Source organism: Cygnus olor, chromosome 5, assembly GCF_009769625.2.
Source record: "Cygnus olor isolate bCygOlo1 chromosome 5, bCygOlo1.pri.v2, whole genome shotgun sequence".
NCBI classification, from domain to species: Eukaryota; Metazoa; Chordata; class Aves; order Anseriformes; family Anatidae; genus Cygnus; species Cygnus olor.
Genome location: NC_049173.1, coordinates 28,898,735 through 28,923,251, shown reverse-complemented (window position 1 = coordinate 28,923,251; position 24,517 = coordinate 28,898,735). Strand labels below are relative to the sequence as shown.

Here is a 24,517-nt window from a genome sequence, read left to right as displayed (position 1 = left end):
AGGGATCTGGCCACAGATTTGGCAACTCCAATGACAAGCTGATAAACATTTTTTTTTTCCGTTTGATAAAAATCTGTCATTTAACAATCTTACAGGAAGAGCCATAAGAACATAGTCACCCCTTCAGTATGCAAATAAGGGCTCTGTACCTTAGGAAACTTATACAGAAGACAAAAATCCTAGTCTGATTCTGATTTTAAAATTAGGAATGTGATTGTGTAGTTTTTTGAACTAAGGTGTCACAGCACATAATGGAATGAAACTAAATTGCCCTATACATTGCACTTCTATCACACTGACTGACAACCTGTACCATTTGTTTTCAGTGTAAAGTGGATCATAATATCTGATACAAGAATAGCAACTTTTCATGTCATGTGCTTCTTTTTCTCCTTTTATGTTTTTCTATATGCTTATTTTTAAGATATTTCATTGGACACTTCATTAACAAAACAGTCATTAATAAAACTATAAAGAAAATATATGGCTTCCATTTGGTTTTCATTTTTAAGCAAGACTTTTAATGACTTACTTCTGTATTTAAACATCTTTGTCCAGAGACAGTAAAAACTAAGAAAATGGAAAGATCCCAAATCAGATGCAAAAGCTCTTTCAATTTTTACATAAAAGAGCAAGGCAACAATTCCTTCCTCCATTTCAAACCTGAAAGTATACAATGTCTTCATAACAAGCAGAACTCTGTCTTCAGATTTTACCTTCAATCTAAAAGCTGTAAGTTTGGGGTTCATCTTTTAGTATTGGTTATTTAAAAGTATCCCCAAAATATCTGTAGCTTACCTCCCTTCCCATAATGCAGCAGCGCCTTCCCTCTCAGAAATGCATTAAAAACAGGGTTAAGATGCAACAGGGAGGGCAACAAGTATTACAGAAAAATCAGCTATGGACTCCTACACAATTCTTATAAGATGTAATTTCAAGGAAAATAAAATTCTTCTAGCCCAATCAGAGAATAAGGACAACACCTCACTTGCTTTGTCCTTTCGTGGAGATAAGTAAAACACTCTGCTGTTGGCCAAAGGAATTGCTTTGATTGGTACTCTGAGCCTTACGCTGCCAAAGAACTGCCATGGTATTTTCCTCCTCATCTCCCCCAGATAGTGCTGTTACATTTACTTTTTCCTCCACGACCTGGAATATACTATACGCAATTTCACATTGGGAGCAGAAAGATGCTGCAAGTGGAAATACCTAGTTCAAAGTTAGTGTAATCTCACTAGCTAGGCTTTGAGAACAGATAAAATGTTCATTCCCTGAATAAAAAACATTCAGAGAAACATCATATGAAATCAGTCTGAAACTAATTGTGAAGAATGGAAAAACATAAACCACCCATGGTAAATTTCAGGATAAGCTTCCAATCTCTTCAAGCCAGTCTCAAAGTACTCTTTGAAACACTGGCGAATCAGTCTCAGCATCTAGGTCAAACTCACTTTAGGTCACATTGTGGTTTTGCTGATTTCACAGGACAGGAAAGAGCATCTTTCCTGTTCTGGGTAGGGGATGGAGAGGGCATGGGTTGTCACCAGATGTCAACTATTTAACAGCTGCAAAGGTACTGGCTTACAGTAAAAATAACTACTGTTCTTAAGTGAATATAGTTGAGAAAACAGCCTTTCATTGTAATCTTCCCTAACAATTTCATTGCTTGTGCAGTGCACACGTATACTGGAGGGCTTCACTTTGTTAAATTACAGGCATTTTCCAACTTTCAAGTTTAGATATCATTTCATCCTCTCTCTAGTAGAAGAAACAGTTCAAAACACAGGGGAATTCACAAAAGTTGTTTTCTTGTGGCTCCCTGTATGGATTGTGTCTTGTCTAACAGTAAGGCTGTATGCAGACAAAGCTTTCACTTCGGTAGAGGAACCAACCACAGGACTTTACCTCTTCCTCTTCTCCTCCAAAATTGTGTATTTCATGAAACTGAGCATCATTTAGACTTTTAACTCCTATGAAGTTTAGGTAAGGCAGAACAATGATATTAAGAAGTATCCAGGGACTTGCAACTGGTGACATTCAGGCAAGAGGATCATACTTGCCTTGCTTCCTTTCAAAAGAGATGTTGATTTATGCAATAGTGCATGCAACTTCTGCATATTTTTTTTTCTTGCTAGCCCCACCTGACTAAGGAGGTTAAAATAAGGGAACTCATGAAGAAGAAATAATATGAATTGCTTTTCTTTCCTGATAGAAAATTATGCCCTGGCTGATGAAACTAATACTCAGCTCAAAAAAATGTATATAAGAAAATGCTGTCAGGCGTAATAAAGAACCCATTAAAGATACAGCATCCCAAGTACCATATTTTTTCAGTTAAAGCTCACACTTTATAATAGTGACCTTAAGTGACACACACTAAGAGAGGGCAACTTTAGGTGTATAACCCGCCTCAGTCACTTACACCCTGTTAAAGGCTTTGTTGTTTCAGCACTATTTGTAACACTTTCATCTTTCAAGGGTTTTCCCTTCTTCTATCAATAATTTATTCTAAAAAGAAAAAACCTTCCAGTTACAAATCTTAACTTAAACACATTTCTTGTGTATCCTGAGAGGAAAAATGGCTGATGTATGTTAAGCAGTTCCACTTTTACAGCTGTCCTGCTATGCAACTATCATGAAAACGGGGGAAAGGGGAAAAAAAGAGGTGCTGTCTCTCAGAGAAGTTTTCATATGGAAAGCTGAAGTTATGGTGGTGGTACAATCTACAGGGACCACCTGCCTAGTCCTGGCGACAGCAGTGATCAGTACATCCTGGAGCATGATACACATGAGCCAGGTTACATTACCAACTGCCATTAAAGTGTGCTTCATCCCATCTAGCTGATCAGCCTAGAGGCTCCTCTTAATAGCTCCAGAAACCAGAGAGATTTCTGACAGAGTGATAAAATGCTATGGATAGCCTCGTTCTGCAGCAGAATCATAAAGTAACTAAAGATTGGGCTTATCAGCTTTTAAATATGTGATCTCTCTTAATAGGAAATAGGTTGCAAACTTGGAGTTAGATAACATACTAAACTGCTAACATATTTTTTCTCCCTGCATTCTCCTTAGAGACCCATTCTCACCACAGACCTATGCTGGAAAACTTGTTTGGAAGACTGTGCTTGAGAGCTATGCTGCAAGACTTGCTCACGATGTGTCATGACACATTAGGATTAAAATCACTTTAAGATTATAGTTCTGGGACTCTGTACATATGCAGCCTTATCTACAAGGCGAATCCAGAAGATTCAGTTTTCTGTTGAAAGTAGTTGGATATTCCGAACAAAAACCACAAGAGGACTGTAACTCAGGTAAAACACTAGCCCAACATCTGTAACAGACTTTGATTAATCTGCCACCTTTAGTATTTTACTGCTTCCCACTGAGAACTGAGCACAGAAATCATACTGAGTGTTCCCCGGTTGTACTGAACATTACCTATTGGCCTTTCCAGGAATACAACAAGCAGGGATGTAAAGGAGGAAAGATCAAGTCTGAAAGGAGCCTTCTCGAGTGCCCTCCTACCTCCCATCCAAAACAAACATGGAGAGAGCTCCTACTCGATCCCTCTCACAGAATCAACCCTCTTTAAGCCACGTCCACTTTCCAACTGAAATCCTTTGTATCCAGAGTTTTTAAGAGAGATTTTATGTTCAGATTTCTTCTCATCCCAAAGCCCTGAGGAGATATTAGCATTTGGCTGAGATGCTTGTAGGTTGCAAGAATGGAAAGTACTGAAGCCATCTATCGTATCCATGATCTACATCATCATATACATCTATATACACACAAAGGAACACAGACTTCTTTTTTTAATGTACACACATATGCACTTTTCACCCTTTAAAAACAAAACAGTTTGTCATCATACACACAGACATTTTTGTTGCTTTTCAAAACAAAATTACAAATAAATCCTTCCTAAAATCCTCGCAACCTTTCTACTTGGAGCATCAGTGAATGCTGCTGAAATAAGAGAACGCACTTGTGCCACCCTACTACACTCATTTTGTCATCGAGTTGAGTACTAACCCCTGGCCGAGTAACTCAAAGGTAGGCATAACTTCATATATAACACCACTGCCCCCTTGTGTTAAACTAAATCCCTTTGCTTTAGCAGGAGGATCTCTCAACATCTCTCTCTTTTTCCTCAAGGTGAAAAAATATGAAACTAATTTCTCGAGTATGAAACTAGAGCTCTACAGTTCGTGAAGCTGTCACAAAACAAAATGCAGGGCATGAATGACAGAAAACAATTTGAAAAATAGCAGAACATATTTCCAAAGTAATGCAATCCTAAATGACTGACGGGTTTATTAACAACAACCCCCCTCAAAGGCTGTTTGCATTATCCAATTCCTTTTTCATCCTTACAGGCCAGCTATAAAATTAATTATATGAAATCATATAACAAGACTGTTAGCTAACTTCAGGTAAGATGTACAGTGTAATTCACTAGCAACGCTGAATGCAGAGCCCATCAATGTGGGCAACACAATAAGGGGAAAATTCATAAAGGACATCAGAGGTGCAAGTGTGGACATACACACGTACAGCTCATATGCTTATATTTTACGTTATTTTCTCAAAAAACATCTTTGCTGAACACATCCGGTTTGCAAGCTTATAAGGGCTATAATGTTTTTACTAATGAGAATTTGGTGCCATGTATAATTTACATACATTAACATACTATTCGTTTGGTCAGAAACTTAGTGACTATTTCAAGCATGTTACAAAGTGTTATAATCTGTCCTTCAGCATAAGGGGCAAAGATAGCTACATGGAGTTTATACAGGCCTCAATAACCCATATGTGGCACCTGTGAAGAGCTAAGCAAGGCTTTGGACTAAGGCCAGATAGGGTATTGCTGCCATCAAGGAAACATGGACAGATTATTTATTTATTTATTTTAAAGCCAAGTGGGTGAATGTCAGTGGAGTCTGGGGATGATGCTGGCAGATGGCAGACAGTCGGAGTTAGATTAGATGTTTGTCATCAAGAACCGAGGAAAGAACTGGGTCCCTTGCTTTATTTTTTTATTTTTTTTTATTTTTATTTATTTTTACTGGGGTGTAAAGGAAATAAAAGAGGGAGAGGCCCTGTGGACAGGGAGGAACATATGTCATAGAAAAGTGAGCCACAAAGCTAGACGAGAGCCTTTCCACCTCAAAAAGCCAGGTTGCACTAAAGGCACAGAAAATGCCTCATTTTTTCCTATTTCTCCTGTTTACAGGTCTTCGATAAAGCTAAATCAGAAAGTGCTGTTATATGAATTATTAACCAAACTACCAGTCTGCTTACCCTTTGGCCATCAACACTGAATTCAGGTTCACTAAATCTTGGAAAAATGGGAACATGGAAGAAAAAATTACAAAGTTTATTTCCTTTAGGTTGCTTCTTCTGAACACACATCCAGATCTACACAGTTCCTATAGGACTACCAAGGTGTCCAGAATGCAGCATCAACTAAATTATTTTCTGAAAAATACTACGCCATAAAGCCAACTTGAAGAATATGAGTCTCTGAAAGTACATCGATGCCAGCAGAACCAAAGGTGTTGCATTCCAAGAACAAATTTGTCCAATGGCATCACCAGGACCAGCTACCTTCTCTTTCCTATCCTCAGCCCGTTTCCTCCTCCTGTCATTGTCGATATAACTATCCTTCCTGCTCACTGGGGCTTACATCCTTCAATTACTCTTTTCTCCTCTCTCCTTCCGCCACAATCCATCTGTTTCACCACAGCACCTCCAAGACTCTCCCCTTCTTTTCCAACCCTCCCAAAAGGTGCTTGTTCAGGCGTTCGTAATGTTCTAGCCTTTCAATGAACTGCCCAGAGGAAGTGCAGATGGGACAAGGGTAAGCAGGTAATTAAGGTAGAGCTCTCAACCTCATTTTTACTTTCCAACTACCTAAACGCTATCTTTCTCTGTCAGTCTTTGTGCCAGATCTATAAATACTGCTGAATGCACTTTGAATGCTTTCCCCATCACGTACAACTCCCCACACCCATCAGTCTCATTTCTCTCCCCTTGCATACTTTACATTCTGTATTCCACACAAATGGCCTGTTCAATTAGAGAAGCTGAACTCAAAAACTCGTAACTTAGACATGCGTGTTCTCAGTTTGAACAGTTGGCTTGCTTTTATCCTTTCCTCCGTTCCTCTTTTTCCCCTTTCACTTCCTTCTGACACAGTGACACCTTGTGTGTGTAACAAAAGTCATTAAGAAATGGCAGACTCCTGCCACACAAATATTTTTAATAATTCATACTTCTCTCAGAGGATCTGCAAGCTATAATGACTACAGCTCCATTAGGTATGATTTATATTGAACTGCTTTTTAAGCAGTTCATATCTTTAAACTGTACTTCTCTCAGAAAAAGGGTTCCTAGAGGTACTTAGAGCCTTAAATATGCCATTCAGAGTTATGCTGAAAAGCCTATAGTATATATTATTTGCCAATTCATAATTTACAGTAAAACACCATAAGCTTTCAAAGAAAAAGACAAACAATTAAGAGCTCTAATAATCTGATCCTGCTGTTTGCAGCACATGGTAATTCAAAATTATTCATGTGTTTCAATATGGAAGTGATTTAACATAATTTAGCAAACCTGAGACCTATATTAAGATGTAATAATGATGAATGGATGAGACACAGCACATACACTTACAGAAACCTCAGCGTCCTGCAGAGTAAAGGAAGTACCTCTGAAGACCTTGCAGGTGCACCCATGTGGGTGGCCTAAAAAGAGGAAAACTACAAATAGCCATTTTTTAAAACAAAATATTAAAGATCAAGATTCTAAAGTGTGACAAAGGATGTGGATAAGAAGGCATTCCAAATTAGTATCTGAAAATTTTACATAGACAGGATTAGATTAGGTTCCTAAAACAAAAAGCAGATGGATTGAGAACACTTACTAAATTCACTGAAGAACAAATATTATTCGGTTGCATCTCTCCATTACTTATTATCCCAGCAGCCATTTGAGGACTCAAGCACAGATATTGCTTGTAAGGTACATTCCAGTTATATCTCCTCATTATACATCACCAAGCACCGTGCAAATCCTCCAGGTGAAAACACGTACACAAATCCTTACCTTTTCTTCCAAATAAAGAAACTTCTCACACAGCCTAAACATTTTGAGTTAAGTAATTACACAGCAAGTGGAACAATGAATAGCATTTTAACTTCTCAGTGTATTTATTCACATGGATGACGTTTATAATGTCTGTTTAATTATGCAACGTACTCCTGACTGCCCTGCATTACTTATTCTATCAAGTAGCTAAGAAGAACCAACAATTGTTGCACAATTCAAAAAACGGCTAAGAGTATGGGGAGGAAAGAGAAGAAAGAAGAGGAATTAACTTATATGCTGCTGCACCAGAATTTCTCAGTGTCAGAGAGCATGATGCTTTTCAAAAAACAGGTGAGTACAGAAGAACAGGCCATAAGACTAGTTTGCCAAAATTTCCACTACTTTGCTAAGACAGAGTAGTGCTTTCAGAGATTTCTGCCTCAGCCTATAGTCTATCTGTTCCTCCTGAAAACGAGCAGATAACAGCATAAAATCTTCAGACAGGACTCATTTTTGCTATTTGTATGTGTACTGCCAACCACAGCAGGGCTCTAAATCCAGCCTGGGGTTTCTGGAAACCAACACGAGAAAACACAAAAACAAAACCTCCCCTACATACACATGGCAGTTTAGCTTTCTGGACTTCAGGTAAAAGTGGAGAAGAAAAAGATGCATTTCACCTCTGCAACCTCTCAACACAAAGCTCCTGAACACTCCACGTTCAACAATGGAGGGAATTTGACCCCTGGCTTACAGATCTAGGTGAATTTCTAATGTTTCATACAAAGCTTGTTTCTTTGGTTTTTCAAACCCATCTCTGGTCTGCTAAGCACTGTTGACAGCTCACGTTGCTAAACAAAAGGAAAATTGACATTCCACACCATTCTGGTGATGTCCCCTGTGTCCCACCATCTGTGGGACAGCCCGAAACAAGTTTCCATTTTGTGTTAAAATCAACTTTAAAACAATGGATTGTCAGGAGTTTCAAAACCATTCACTGCTGACTAATGGCAGTGAAGTCCACTGCAGCACAAAACAGACAACTGGAAAAAAGTTATGCTCTCTATGAGCGCTTCTGGATCCCACTTACTGCAGAATGTTTTTTTGTTTGTTTTTTAAAGAAGACAGGGCTCAGTAGTCATTAAGCAGAGGCTAACCTGTATGAAGAAAGCCTGTATGGCAAAAACAAGTATAAACTGCTTGCCAGGAACTCAGTTAATACTCTTCTGTACACAATAGTAATAAATGCTTGAGTTCTCTTATTGAATAAAAATGATTTACTCATTTTTAAACGCTAGACTTTTTTTCTACAAAAAATAAAACCCATCTAAACAAAAGATTTGTTTGTTCACAATTTTTTATGCTTTCATTAAAAATTCACATCTAAAATATATGGGGGTTACATTTTTAAAAGAACTGAGAGAAGGTCATAGACAAAATCACACCAAATTCTGGCCAGGGTCTAAATTGTTTTTGTAATTCTAAAAAGGAAAAAAAGAACTCTACAAGGGTTCAAATGTTTCCCAGAGTAACAGCTGCACTACATTAAAAAAGTTCATGAGGATAATTCAAGTGAATTTTACTCCTAATATCTTAAAGGTCTTGTCAAAGTGGTAAACTTACTGTTAGATGTAGACAAAAGTGATTTCCAAATGCAGCGTCTCATCTGATACACCTCTTAGTTCACCTCCCCTTGTATTTCTGCATGCAAAGTGAATTTTTGTAGGGATCTAAATCATTTTTGGCATCTTCTGGTATTTTCCATTCATACACAGCCTTTATTATGGATCTAGCCTGCCTGAAAGTGTCATCCCTCAAACAAAAAAATCCCAACCAACAATGCTGCATCTACAAAATGCAGCCTGTCAGCCTTTTGAATTAAGAATTACATACAGACTGTTACGTTTCTGCTGCACTCTGCTCACTTCATCGGCTCTCTGCAGGACATAGCATCACACTGAATATAATTCATGTGGGCTCAAGATTCCTAAAAGACCAAGTCCCTGGGCCTCCACCACTCGCAGTAACTCCCCTTTTTAGGAACAGTGACATTTCTGTATTGGTGACATTTGGTGGCACAGGAGATGGGACTTTGTTGCGGGGCAGGCTCCAGCCCAAAAGAACATGAAACCAGACTGACAGCAGTTACCACTTCATGCTCTGCTGTCATTTAGGCGTTGTATTTATGCATTTTACCTATAGAAAAACAAATGATAAACGTTACTTCTCCTTGCAAAAGAAGTAGAGGAGTAACCAGACCCAGCAATGACTAGCATCTGTATTTACTTTTATCCCAAGAGGCGCTCAGTAACCACAGAAATGGGCACGGTACAAGAACCTAAGGAAAACACAGACCAAAACACAGCCATAAGCAAAAGGTCAGGTGCTTAGCTGTAGCTTTCTAACAAGCTGACAGCTACTGTAAGGTATTTAAGGTATTTCGTCTGCAGCACAAAGAAAATGCTTCAGCTTTTCCTACTTTAATTTCCTGTGATGATTAAAACAAAGCAGTTCTACATATAGGAATGACAAAATCCCTGAGCAAAAACACAGTTTCAGTCTTTGTAGTCGCATGAAGAAAGTACGTTGCGATCAACAGCTACCTCACCTCCTGGTCTCTCGATCCAGGGCAAGCAGCCACAGCTGGGGGCTCTGCATGGCACATACCCCGTGTGTCCATGCTCACGGGCAGAGCTACAGCACAGCTCTACCTGACCACATCTTTAGCTTAGGAAAAAACCTCATCGCTAGCCATCAGAAACAACAGTTGCAGAAGAAACCCTGTAATGTGTGTCAGTGCTGTAAAAGGATTTCCAGATAAGTACAGCATAAGGAGAATACTAAATTAATTCTGAATCAGGTCCTGGTCCTCCTGGGAGCAGCATTTACTTGTGAAAAAAAAACTGTGGAATGAAGTTCATAGGAAAAATTAACTTGTATTCATAATATGCTTGAGCAATTTTCAGACCACTTTTGCCCACAGAACCTACAGCATGCAATTTCCTGAACAATTACAGTATTACAAACAGGTACACCATCTCATTTTCAGCTTTTGAAATTGTTTCCTTGTACATCAATACTGTTACCAAAAGGTGTTTTCCTTTAGCAGTGCACTACCATTTCTCCTATTGCACTACTCAGCAGTATTTAAACCAGCTGTTGATTTCCATTTTCTCCTAAGTAATTCACTTTGCTACGAAAGATGTTCTCACAAGACCTTATTATAAATGAAATGTTATCCAAGTATTAAAACATAAGGGTCCCTTGGGTCACACGTGCTACTGGCTTTTAATACCATACTGTTTCATGCCTGGATTTGATAGTTCAGCCTGGAATGAGATAATTAGGTCAAAAATACATTAGATAAACTATTTGCTTGTTATGCTTTGTTGGTTTTCAGCTATGTCTGCCCCAAACAGAGAAACAGGTATCTGTAATTACACTCTCATCCATAGGCACCATTTCACTACTGAAAAGAAATATTTACAAATGTTAACATATTGGCCAATATTATAATATTTTGCTAAAAACACTCATTTAATAGTATGTACCTGTATGTGGAATAACATCTTAGGGGTCTACTAAGTCAATATCAGTATGTGCCAACCGATATTGACAGGTATTCCTACGACCTTGTAGTGGTATCAGAGATCCTTGCTGGAGACCTGTGATGCCAAATCCAGGTACGTTGGCTACATTGATTTAGCAAAGTACACGCAACATGTGTGGGCATAATGCTGGGCACAGGTAAAATATGCTAATGGGACTGCTATTTAATGTACTAAATTCTACAACTTCACGAGTAGCAGCTTGTTAGCACACCATGAGAAAACTATTATATTCACCATGCAATCAGTAAAACCATTAAACAAAAATTTCTACCCCATTTTTGGGGAATCATTATTTAACACTGAAAGTGCTGGGTTTTGGTGTTTTGGGTTGTTGTGTCCCCCTCCGCCTCAAAGGATATAATAACAAACTACTCAAATTTTTATCCCTCAAATCTAAAGAAAAAGCAGAGCTATCATCCATCCTTGTAATAGAAACAAAACGTTTATGCTTTTAATTGTAATTCTGCAGTTAACTTAAGAGGATCATAAATTTAACTTTGTAAAATGCTAGATAAAAGTGGGACGTTTTTATTGTGTTGTGTCCCCACCATCATCCCCCCTCCCCCCCACACAATTTTTGCACTTCTTATTCTGTATGGTGCCCAAAGTAAACAATGATAAAAGTTAGTAAGTGGGGAGTTGCTTGTTGTTTTTACAGCATAGGAGCCCTGTACTTTTGAATCACTAAGCAGCTGGAGTCTGGTTTAATTACTTAACATCAATCAAGATGTAAACCAGCACTTGGAGACCAAGGAATGCAACATTCATCTGCAACACAAAAGAAATATCTAAGCTATCTTAGCTTCTGCCTAGATGGTTTGTACACTAGGAAAAGTCAACACATTACTTTTATGCTGTGTCAGAAACATAAAATAGCCAAATAGCAATTTTACACTGTACTGGAATTTGTCAGAGACGATTTGTAGTAAGGGAGAAAAGATCTTGAGAATATTATTTCATAAACACTTGTAACCTTTAACACCAAACATATTTGTCCAATACTATATTCTGGTAAATAACAGCCCCAGTATATGATGGCCCTTCCCTCTCCAATAAGTAAATAGATATAAGAACAGGGATGAAATATCAAACTCTGTGTTCCTGTCTGAATTTTTCACCTGTTCACTCTCTAAGCTTATGAAATCCAATTCTTTTAATTGTGTTTTTGCTAATATTAAAAACACATCACAGCAATGCTGAGTTCAGCTTGATGGAGCACTACAGCCTGTCTTTTACAAGATCAAAGGAAATGATCTAATTATCCCCTCTGGTCCTCAGATCTATAGATGTAAACAACACATTCTATCTAATCTATGAAAAAAGCAACCACCCACCACAGTACACAAGACCTTCTCCCTAAAGATAAAAGAAATGAGTAACCACATGGGACAGATGTTAGCCACATTACTTATTGCACTGTCGGAAGCTGCTCAGATCCTATGGTGCTGAGGGTGAAATAAGACACCATGAAGCTTTGCCCAAGTCTTAGCTTCAGCGTATCTCAGGTAATGCATCTGTAAAAACGAAGATTATGATTACCTGCCTGTATCACGGAAGACGCGATTTGCCAAGATGAGCCAACTTTGCAGCAGACTTCAGATGGCATTAGGGCACACGGCTCTGGTCGTGTGCTGCGATCCCACCTATCAGGTATCGAACACACACACCCCAGTCCCCAGCCCAAAGAGCTTCCAGTCTAGGCATAGGACAAGAGATTAAAAACACACATAAGGACAGATGCAGTAGCACATGGAAACAGAGTAGCACACTTGTCTTAGAACAGTAGCTACAGCACTTTTCAAGTGCAAGATGCGCAAGTTTATAACAATTGTGAATCAAGGCAGCCACACAAGAAAATGCAAGATCCCAATACTATTAGCTCATTGCTACAATGGGAATGTCATAGCTCTTTGGGCAGTGCTTCTGGATGACAGCAATATTCATAAGCCAGAAATCAAATTCTTACAGAGTATGAAGAGCACAACTGGCCTAGAATAACCATCTGCTGTAAGAGACAAGTTTGCTCATAGGACCCACAGTTAAAAAAAAAAAAAAAAAAAAAAGGATGATGCTGCTGAAATCATCACAATGTCTCGTTTACCACCGTTATGGGATTTCCTTCCAAGAAAAGGACATTCTTGATTGCTTGTGAAAGCAGCTTTGGGGACACTTCACATCTTCAAGTGGCTCAAAGCAGCTGAACAGATGAGAAAGATCTGATTATCAATACATACAGAGTTCCAGGCTTGATTTCTATGGCTAAGTTTATGGTTAATTTATCACCAAAGCACAGGATATAATGATGCTTTTCCATATGAGAGGGAATAACTCTGGGAAAGAGTCCTCCCTCTTTTTAGAAAAATATTAAATCAAGAGCATTGACAACAGAGTTTGACAACATAGTAAGATATGCCAAATAAAAAAGGAATGCTGCCCAACATACAGCAAGCACTGAAGGTTTTCCTTTTGCAAGCAAAGTAAATGAATGGAATAATGTAAAGAACAGTAACCAATGAAGTTTGATCTTTAAGTTCTGGTCTTAGCTCAAGAATATTTTTACAAACAGTTGCTATCAATGCTATGCTCTTAACATGTTCTGTCATTAATTATAAAATGGACCCCATGCAAATCATGGTTTAAACATTGTTAGCAGCATTTCAAACAGAATTCTTGTGACAGTAGAAGTCAGTCATTGGATCTGACCACTTGGAGTGAAAAAGAAACATTTGCTCAGACTTCACAGGGTTATTTTGGCATAGGAGGGGAAGATAAAAGCAGGAATCTTTTACAATATGAGCTATCAAATCAAGGCAAATAGGCTTCCACTTACTGATAATCTAACAGAAAAGAGACAGTTATAAAACACATTCAGCGCTGTTTGTTCCAGACAACGTGGTTCTACCTCATGCCAACCGATTACATGTTGTTAATTAAAACATGGCAGAATAATAAAAATCTTAAAGAAACAAGAAAGAAAACATTATTTCAATGAAAAGCCAGTGGTAAGTACAGCACCATGGACACTGCACTCAGTGTTTATCAGCACGCTTTATTTTGATCATTTCTATTACTTTTCAAAGTGTTCAAAAGCATTCATTTCAATCATTCTGGAAGATCCATCTGTAACCATTTCCTCTTGATCTAAAACTGATTAAAAAGCACTAGATTTGTTTGCTTAACTATTGCATCTATTGTGCTGTTTAACAAAGAAGAGTTGTTCCACTATTGGCAAACGTCATTTACTTCTAACTCAACGCCTAAATGACTCTACCAGGAGTCCTTGGTTGGACTTGGTGATCTCAAAAGGTCTTTTCCAACCTAGATGATTCTGTGATTCTAAAGATAGTATTTCCCTAAAAAAAAAAATTACTTATTAGGAAGCAGAATGAAATACTAAACATTTATATACCAGAACTGATTAAACAAGCTACTGAGCTATTGTATCTTAACAATGGAAAACTATGGAAACGAATAACAGACTTGAATTTATTTTTGATTCAGCAGTATCTCTGTAAGGTTCATGGAGAATAGAGAGCTCTTCAAATAGGTAAGAGACCATCTTTAAGTAGGTAAGAAATAATTATATAAAGATACATTGGATTGAGAGTTTTCATTCTTGTCTTCTGTTCCCTTTTCGGCTCAATTCAATCCGTTTTTTACTCCTATTCCTTCCCATTTGCATGTTCAGAAGTTGGACTTATTTCTTTCGACTATCTTCAGCTAATGCCAAATGTAAAATTAAAAAAGGTTCTGAAAATTAAACGGTTATATGAACACAGACATGGAAACAACCTTGTGGTAACTGAGGCTTAACTACTAGTAGCATTGATTTTCCACTGCTTTGAAATGTAAATAGAATAAAAGACTCAACGAAGTGAGACAGGGAACAGATGACAATAGAGGATCACACTGATTAGAGAGAAAGCAGGCAGTTAGAAGTCCAAAGAAGAGGTGTGGTATTGCTACAATCTAGTTTTATGTGTCACTTTTACAATGGAGGAGACCACAAAGACAATTAAACATATCAGTGAAGAGACAAGTCTTAAACAATACACTGTTTACGGCATTTTTCAAACTGTTACAGTTCATTTTGTAGGTGAGATCTGACAGTTAATTAGATTGCACCACCTGAATCTGCATGTTAAGTTTATAAAAATCCTCATGTATGAGGCTAAGTGCAATTAACTCTTCTATCCTCTACTATTCTATTCTGTATTTCCGCATGCACCTGCTGCAAATTTCTTTTTCTATATGCTAATCAATTTCCTGCTTGAAAATCAGGTCTCAAAGTGCTTCTGTATTTTTTGCTTCCTCAAAGTAGTAGTGACATGATTAACTGCTACAGCAATCTTTCCACATGAAAGATTTCCCCTTTCTAATTCCACACAAATAGGGCTATAATTGCTACATTATTTATTTCAGAAACACGTTTAAAATACAGCAAGGAGTACATCCTGGAAAAAAAAAAAAAAAAAAAAAAAAAAACCACCATAACCATGCATTATTATTACTAGGCATAAGAATTGTTCCATTAAATCCAATGGGAATATGCACCTACATATAAAAATACAAATAAGGAATATTTTTTGCATAAGCAAGCAGTACACTGAAATTCAATTTAATGTGAACTTAGGCCTAGCAGCCTAAAATCCCTTTGTCATAATGGCTGAAAGATGGCATTTTCTTTCTATGACCCAATACAAGTGAGGAACAAACTTTTTTAAGCCACACGTTTCTAAGCCACAATGACGCCAAGTGCTTGCCTGTCAGTAATACAGAAAGTACCCCCCCACACTTTTGCTGGAAGATTTACATTACCTCTTAAAAGGAAATATTCTTCACACTGTCAACCACAAGTCACTTTCCAGTTGCGTCACCAAATAACTGCGTAATACTTGTGTATTTATGAATTCAAAAAATACATGTTTATTCTGGAGTTACCTTTCCATGGTTTATGGATAAGCTAATTTGTATGTTGCAATAAATATATAATTGACCAGGAAATAGTTTTACTAATACCAAATCCAAGAATCCTTAGCTGAAGAGCTTTATAGGATGCCTCACCTCCTGAAACAGTCTTCATGCTTATGTTCCTTTGATAGAACATGGATTGCTTTTAAGACCTGAAACTAGAGCTATTTGCACTCAATTTGACTTTTCGCTACTAATTTGTTTTCATAGCTGCTGCTGTATTTTTGTTAAGTACCTGGGAATACTTGCATAATGGTTATTTCCTTATCAACTAATCTGGAGCAATCATACTGTACATGTGATAGCTTTAAGGAAATATAATGCTTCACTACTGGGGACATCAGAACAAAATAATTCATCCTGGGTTCTCTCATGCATAGCATAACTTCCATGCCTGAATTAAATACGCACACTGACGTGGAACTGAACTGACTAATATTCTGTGTAATAGAAATGGTTAGTAAAGGGGTTTGCGCACAGATGTATCTATTGCTCAGTTCTAAATTTGATATTTATTTCTATGCCCACATGGCAGACATTCAGGTCCTACTAATACATATATAACCAGCTTATAAATGCGTTCCCTAGGACTTTGAAATTAAGTATGAAAAATAAGCCTTTGTTCAAATAATTCATGGAAATTGATGGGTCTTCATCAACCAGCAGCACGTGTGCCTAGTGAAATGCTGCACAGCAGCTTGCTTTACAGCCACCCCAAATGTAGGCAGGCTACGCAACTCAATAGTGAAACTAACATTACAATCTTTTGAATTCCAAAATTTTGGGGAAGGTCTGTTAGCTGAATGCCAAATACACAACTGACACTGCAAAACAAAGGGTTTTCATTAACTTTTTACCAAACCCTCATAACTATAGAATTATCTGGCATTGTTTCAGGCATTTAATCAACTGCATACAAGGTACACGTGCTTCCATGTTAACAGTCCTCAGGCTTTACAATGTTTGGGCACCCATGCTTCAAAGGAACACATTTCAATTAATATTTTATCCAGTTATGAATCTAAAACCAAAAGTCTTACAAAATAAAAGTCTGCACTTTCTTCTTCCCAATATAGACTTGATTCAAAGCAAAGACGGGGATATGTTTTGTACCATCCCATCACTCATTACCTAGAGCAATCTAGGAATGTGAACAAAAGTTATAACCAAAAAACTGAAGTAGTAAAAGAGAAATATGCATGTTACTAAAAGACTAGGGAGCTAGTTTGGTAAGATTTTTTCAGTTGATACACAATATCTATATATCCTAGGGTTTCCCACAAATGCCCATACTTTCAAAAACCTCAAATGTTACAAAATCTGACTTAAAAATAATGGAGCACCTTACTTTATGAAATGTATCAATGAAGGTGACAATGAGAAATAACTGAATGCTCCTCAAATCCAAAAAGGATAATGTGAACTCCTAGCACCAAGGCTTATTTTTCTTAAAGAAAGCCTGCAATACTGCAGTGAATTGAAATTTAAAAAAAGCTGTGCAAAGAAACTTCTAGATCTGGTTTTGCTGCTCCGTTGTTCTTGTCTAAGGCTTGAGGAAATTTATGACTTCCTGCTCCTACTTGTACCACTAAGAAATCTTCCAGAATAAGAGTCTCCTAAAATCTCTCCTTACAAATGTATGTACATGTAGGTGATCCAACTGAAAACACGCGTCCTTTTGTTTGGGGGCAGGGAAGGTTCCCCACATCTTACTTTTTTAAATTAAAAAAACACAAAACTTTCTATATGGGCTATAAAAAATATGTTTGTGCTTCTCTGCTATTTATATCGCATGGAAAGAAGGCCTGAAAATTGGCAGCAGGCATTTCTGGATGTTTTGTACCTCAGAAAATTAAGTATGCCAAGAATTTTCATCTGTGGTTTCACTGCAGAAATCCGAGGATTTCTAGGAATAGAAGGGGAAGAAACACTCTCATGCCTCTGCTAGAGGGGTGAATGAGCTTAATCTTTCATACACTGCCATGCACTTGCTATGGCAAATAATAGGAATTTGTCAGGAGTTCAAATTAACTAGTGATAGACATTTTTAAGGCATTCAAATAATATCTTTTGCAATTCTCAAGCCACTTTTCCTTCTGAAGCTATAGTGCAACTACAACTTCATTCTCCTAAGGATTTGAGAATAATCTCAAAACACGAAGATAACATTTTAACATAAAAGATATGTGGAAAATGTAAAATGAAAAAAACTCACAAAATAAAAACAGGCCTATTTCAGATCTTTTTTTTTTTTTTTTATATACAACAAAGCAGTAATAAAGACCAAAACAGATCTTTCCTTCCAGTGCAGATCATCATATGACTGTTTGAGAAGGTGCTGCTGAAATTGAAAGGCTGGTGTTTCATGTAAGAAGTATTTCAAAATTTGCACTTTACAGTTATTCCTCTGGAAAATGGTGGAGGGATTAATATAATTCTCAACAGGCAAGTACTCCCACACGTTGTCTCCATGTGAAAATCCTGAGGCTATCAACCACCAGCTGCCCACAGACATTAGCTCAAAACTAAAGCTGTATGTCACAGCCAAGTGAACTTTTTCTTTAGGTCAACACAAAGATTTACTGGCACTCAGAACAGTATACACCAACTTCAAGGTAAAAGAGTTTGACACAAATATCTGAGATAGCCCTATCAGCTCCATATTTCAGCTCCTCCCACCTGGATTGGCCGCTCTTGTCTAAGTCAACTAATGCACAATTCAATAGCCTTGACTTACTGTGAGATGTGAGTTATTGGGGTCAACAGAGTTTCACCCTCCAGGTCAAGCTCATCGGCAAAGCTGTTGGTCCTGATGAAGGGTCCTGTGTTCACATCTAAAAACGTCGGGCTTTTTTTCACTGTGAGGAAATATGCAGATAACAGTTAAAGCAATAACATTTGGCTTTTTCAAGGAGGATCTACTGCTTGTTTGGATCTCTGAAATATTGTATGTTTTAGCAGAATATTGAAAACAGAAGTTACTACAAAAAATGGGCATATAGCTCAGAGCTCATGAAAAGTAGAACTAATTCTTCTTGAAGCATTTCAGCTTCTTAGGACTTAAAGATTTTTTTTTCCCTTTTTTGTTGTGCATACTCCTCATAGACTAGAATTCAGAGTATCTATATCACAGGCAACTCCATGCCTTATAAAAGTTATTGTACAGTAACTTTTGTAAAAACAGCCATGTATATGTCCTACAGCAGCAGTGTGTGAGCGCTTCGATGACAAGATCAGTTTCTTTTTATGTCATCTCTATTTCATGTTTTAGTTTATATAATCGGCTTCTGGGCTGTAATTACTGTGACTAGGATCAAGAAAATAGGCCTAGATCCCCCAAGGAGCCTAGGCATTTTCATGGTGAGATGTCTACAGGTTCCCAATCCCTCTCACTATTCAGCACAGGGATGCCTCAGCTGTCAACCCAGATACGAACTAGGTGTTGAGATGTCCAGTTCACCCAGGAGGATGTCCTAAATGGGAGGACTATTTTGCAAAATGTCAGAAATTGGAAGTTTTTAGTTACTTTTACACCAACACTTTCATGCATCCAAGAAATTAGGCAGAGTGGTACAGATTTCATTTTTAATTTCAGGCTCCTAAATTCTGCCAGACTAACATTAAGAACGCTAAGTGCTCTTTTGAGTGTGGTCCCAACACTAGTCAGAGAAGCCACAAAATTTCTGTATATATAAAACCACTGTTGTATTTATACTTGACTATAAAAACATGCAGAGAGAATAAAAACAACAGTAAGCAAAATTTTGTAGAAATTCTCTAACACACAACCATTTCACTCCAGTAAGTTCTCCTCACATGTAACAAGAAATCAAGATTGTACCTCAACCCACTAGCTCTCTGGGAGCACTGAGATGAAAAGCTGCTTAATAAAAGGCAAACATATTCTCTCCCTCCCTCTTTTTATTTTAAAATTTTCTAAGATGATCATAATCAAGATCACAGCCTGTTCTGGTGACCAGAGTAGCCCTCTACTCTTTACTCTCTCATTCTTAAATGCTGCTTCAGTATAAAGGAGCAATCATGTCAAAACACTTCCATTCGACCTGCTTGCACAGGGTGAGGAAGGGCCTAGGGAAGCAAATGACTTTAGTCAGGGGTTCCCTTCCACAGAGTGCCTCGAAGCAAAGCTATAGCAGAACACTGAGGAACATACACTGCCTCAGGTATCCCAGGCAAAAACATTGCTGAGAACTTGCAAAAACAGCAAACCAAAAGAAAAGAAACTAAAGCCTGCTGTAATCTCTGCCAGTCTGGTACAAAGACCAGCTACTAGCTGTAATATTGACCAACAACTTCCTAACCATCTAATATAGACAACGTAAAAATTCATAGCCATTGGACTCCTGAGGTCTGTTTCTAACAAAGCATTGTTTAAAAAAAAAGTATGTTAAAAGGGCTAAAAAAAAAAAAGCAACTTCAGAAATTCGTTTTCAATGGATAATAATGAGTGAAAAGAAACAAAACAGATACAGCAAGGGATCAGGGATCCCCCAAACTTTATTTTCTGTATATTTGATGGCTAGCAGTAGCAACTATGGTAGCAGGTATGAGTATCCAACTGATAATGCTGGGCACTACTTTGAAATGGCAGAGAATGCACTCCCCCTAACATCAGAACCTCTGCTCTAAAAGAGGAATACTGAACTTTTTATCAATGATTATAACCACAATAACAAGAAATTAGTGATGAGTTTTCTATATTACCAACAGAACAATTTTGGATACAATATGAAATGTATAGAGATGCTTTTCTGGTACTGGAGTATTTAGCTAACAATACAAAGTACTTTACACTTCCCCTTTTGCAAGGACAGTCACCACTTTAGAACACTTTACAGCATTTTTCATGGAAAACCTGAATTTTAATTAATGCACTTAGAAAAATAACCCTGTTCTGCAGATTTTTTTATTATTATTAAACATTTGCAGTTTACAACCTGAAAAACTTTCCAGACTCAAAATTCTACTGAGATGCCTATGCTTTCTTTAAAAACCAGCACTATAATTTTCTGTGCCACAACAGGCAAATCCACACAGAGCAGTGGAAGGATTTAGTAATTAACAAAGGTGATGGAGCAATGAAATATTATCAGCTTTACCTGGAGAGGAAGGAGCGCTGGAAGATTGCTGGTCTGTGGAAAAGGATGGCCAGGAGCGCTGACAATCTGAGTCATAGTAAAGATACACATAAAACAGAGATAGGAGAGGGAGGAAAAAAAAAAATAAAAATAGAAAAAAGTTCCAGACAGGCAGCTGAGGAGATGCAGACATACCTAAAATACAGTAAGTTGTACCTGACACCTTTAAAAATAAAAAAGTACTGGTAAAGAGAGTTTCTGGGAAACTCTTCCATTATCTATTTCATACTAGCAGAATATTAAATCACCACTAGGGGAGGCATTGCGCCTATTCAAACATTCTTCACCGTGTTGTTGCAATATATTCCTTCCTACATGCCAGTCCTGTTTTGAAAAAAATTAATCTTATGTTTGCCTCCTCCTTCCTGACTTCACAGCTCCCTCGAGTGTTTCCCTTTCCAAAGTGTACAACCTTGTATGGACTCCTCTTGGTCTGGTTCATACTGTCCACAGTGTAGGTAACTCCTGGCCAGATTTCAGTCTGCTACTGAAGGTAGAAATTACCTGACATCCCATAAAAAGCACTTATAATTGCCAGGTTCAATCATTTAAGCCAAGTGCCTGCCTCAAGCTGAATTTCTCTGGGAAACGTTTCAGGCAAACAAGATTAGTCAATGCTGAGAAAGACTCAGGAAAACATAATACTTATGTTATGTTTAGTTCTTTTAGCCTTGTCATTTTAGTAACTATTTAATTGAGAAAATGCCTGTGTATTCATACACTGGGACAGAGTGATATTCTTCAGAAGTGTTGACTTTTTCTTATGCAACGAGAAGAACTCAAAATATAAATGTGTCAGAGTGGAAAAAAAAAAAAGAAAAATCAGAAAAAAAACACCCAATCCTCATTTTTGCAACTGTTCTGTCAGTATTAGGCATGCTCTTCAGTCCTTGCTGAACTGATGATGCCAGGAGAAAGGAGGTATGTAATTTTATTCACACTTACTACAAATATACACTCTCTTCTCTATTTCTTTGAGTCCCTATCAGAACAGTGTTAGGTGAACTCTCAGGTCCACTGAGTTTACTCTGCCTGGCTAGGAAATTGAAACTATGGTGGCTGGCAAAGCTCCTGTGATGTTTCCCCAAGATGAAGAAGTTTCTTGTTTTATGCAGAACAGGTGGCTTCATGGCTCTTGCTCCTCTCCTGAGCTTGTTCCACCATGCTCACCCCCAGTGGGGATGCACCCCTTGGAACACAGGAGAAAAGTGGAAGCAGGAAAATGGGCAAACCAAGGACTGGCCAGGGGGAGTCAGGGAGATTCAGTTTGGTTTGTGCTGTTTTACCACCTTAATTACAGCTATGATCCACGTGGGTCCAAATGAGAAGCAGAACCCTGTATTTTCAGGTGCTTAAGTCCAAGTCTGAGGATCCTTACACTTGATTAATGAAAAGAAACCTCTACTGTCTCCAGTGGATGCAGTGCAGAAAATTTACAGGTGGCTTGCAGCACTCTCATTAATCACAGGGGTTTTTTGCCTAGACCTAGCTCAAATCCTAGAGTCTTTGGGGAACACTCAATTGTTAAGAAAGTGCCTAAACAAGCACATTATAAACATCACAGGACTACATGGCTGCTTAAGTGATCACAGAATCCAGACAAACAGTAAAATAAATTATTTAATTTATGGGTCCCCATCTGTTCATGAATATCTACAGAGTATTTTTACAGGAACAGATGCACCTACTTCAGACTACACAATTTTGGAGGTCAAGTCTGGACATTTTTCTTCCATCCCAGTCTATTTGTTTAGAAATTAATTCTTAGTTATCTGAGCATATAACTTAATTACTAGATGAATTATAGCTTATATTACTTTTATATTATCTTTTGGTATTGATTATACATACACTAGCAATTTTTCTCAAATATGAAGAAACAACAAGTGATAATCTACTCATAAACAAATATTTTATGAGTGCTCACTTTTCTCTTTGCATTGGAACTGTGTGCGCAATTGCAATTATAGTGTGAGAAGGTAAAGTTTGGGTCTGTCTAGATCTCCTTGGCTGCAAAAGATTTCTTAGAAACTATACAGCACTAGACACACATAAAAAGCACTGCAAAAAATGTTACATTGTCATAAGCTGGCATGCCAGAAATAAAATTTTCCTCAACTTACCAAGCAATTTTAACATTCCTGTTTGTCCTGTATACTTGTAACAGTTTAGAGAGAGCAGAACACAGATAAAAAAGAAAAAAGGTAAGTGTCAGAAGAAATTAGAGAAAATCCTTTTAATGAAAGCTACAGAGCTGATTTTTGAAGTGGCAGTAGTAGGCTGCCTGCAAATCACATTGTCCTTTAGAAACTTAGAGATAAAAGGTAGGACTTGGCAAATCAACGCATCTGAAGCATCATTCATTGGATTGTGTTGAAGACAGATATCTGTACTCAAAGCCTGATACATAGGGTAAACTTACTCTTTGCCCACATTCTAACAATTAGGTCATTTCTATCGCCAGATGCAAATCGCAATCATTCCTTAACAGAAGCCAAGAAAGAGTAGAAAAGCATGGATGTTGCAGAACAAGAAATGTTAAAGAAATGTGCCATAGAGTACATGGAAGGTGAGACTTTTTGCCTGAATTAAAATATGCCTGGTGCCAGCCCACATTTTAATCTTATTTTAATGGTCATTAAATTTAATCCAGTCTGCTAATATTTTTTCTTTAGGAGAAAAGTGCTTAAGGCATCTATAATCAATAAAGCTTACCTTAAAAATTCACTCTCATTTTTGTTGCCAGAATTGGCAAACACGAATAAACACAATTGGCATACATAAATAAAAACTTCTAGTAAAAATTGCATTTGTAAAAACAAACAAACAAACAAAACAACCAAAAAGCAGTGTAAACTCAGAGTTATTTTGGAAGTTCATAACAACTAAGGCATCTGTAACTAATGCATCAATAAGGTGACTATCAAATTGTACCTATTTGTACAGTGACAGTTAATACAGATGGATCTACATTTATTTAAAGTACGTCTGCTTTCAAAATTTGATTCACAGCCTACTCCAATGAGCAGATGGCAAGAGTACATGATGGTTTCACATAGCAGACTATGCTCAGAGCGGCCAAGACACGTCAGTCCTTTTTGGTTGAGGTACAAGCACAATAGTAACATGTCCTGGGTAAATTTCACATGGAAAAGCTGACAGCTAATAGCTTCAATAAAATGAAGAATTGTGGATTGTAAGCACCAGCCTCTGAGATGGCAGCTCTTCTGGCAGGCAGAAATGACAAATAATTTTAGTTTGTCCATAATTGAGTACATTCATTAAAAGAATAGTTGAAACTTAACCAGACAAGCCAGCAAAGTCAAATAGCAAAGTATTGTTTCTTCAGAAATAAGGACAACAACTAGCTCTGTCCTTTCTCTCCTACATATTAAAGACTGCCTATGTGTAAATCACCAATACAGTTAACTGGCATTTTATAACAGAATTTCTTACCAGAATTTTCGTATGTATCAAAACTGAAATCAGGTTTCCTGTCATCAGACACATGGTCATAAGTGATGTGTGGAACAGTTAGCATCTTATCTGGAGAAGAAGGCCCATTGTCCTTGTCTAACTTAAATTTCTTCTTTTTAACCTAAAAAACAAACATATATTAAATTACCAAACCAAGCCACATTTAGTAAGATCTTCATTGTCTTTAATAATAATGAAGCC

At 37.5% G+C, this 24,517-nt stretch overlaps 1 protein-coding gene across 1 annotated transcript in view; it reads right to left on the bottom strand.

Annotated features, from left to right (window-relative positions):
* KCNQ1 (potassium voltage-gated channel subfamily Q member 1) overlaps positions 1 to 24,517 on the bottom strand; it is a 344,271-nt gene that overhangs the window by 217,622 nt on the left and 102,132 nt on the right. The window contains 2 exon segments of the mRNA XM_040557701.1: positions 18,418 to 18,538; positions 24,296 to 24,437. Of these exon segments, the coding sequence (XP_040413635.1) occupies positions 18,418 to 18,538; positions 24,296 to 24,437 (263 nt within the window).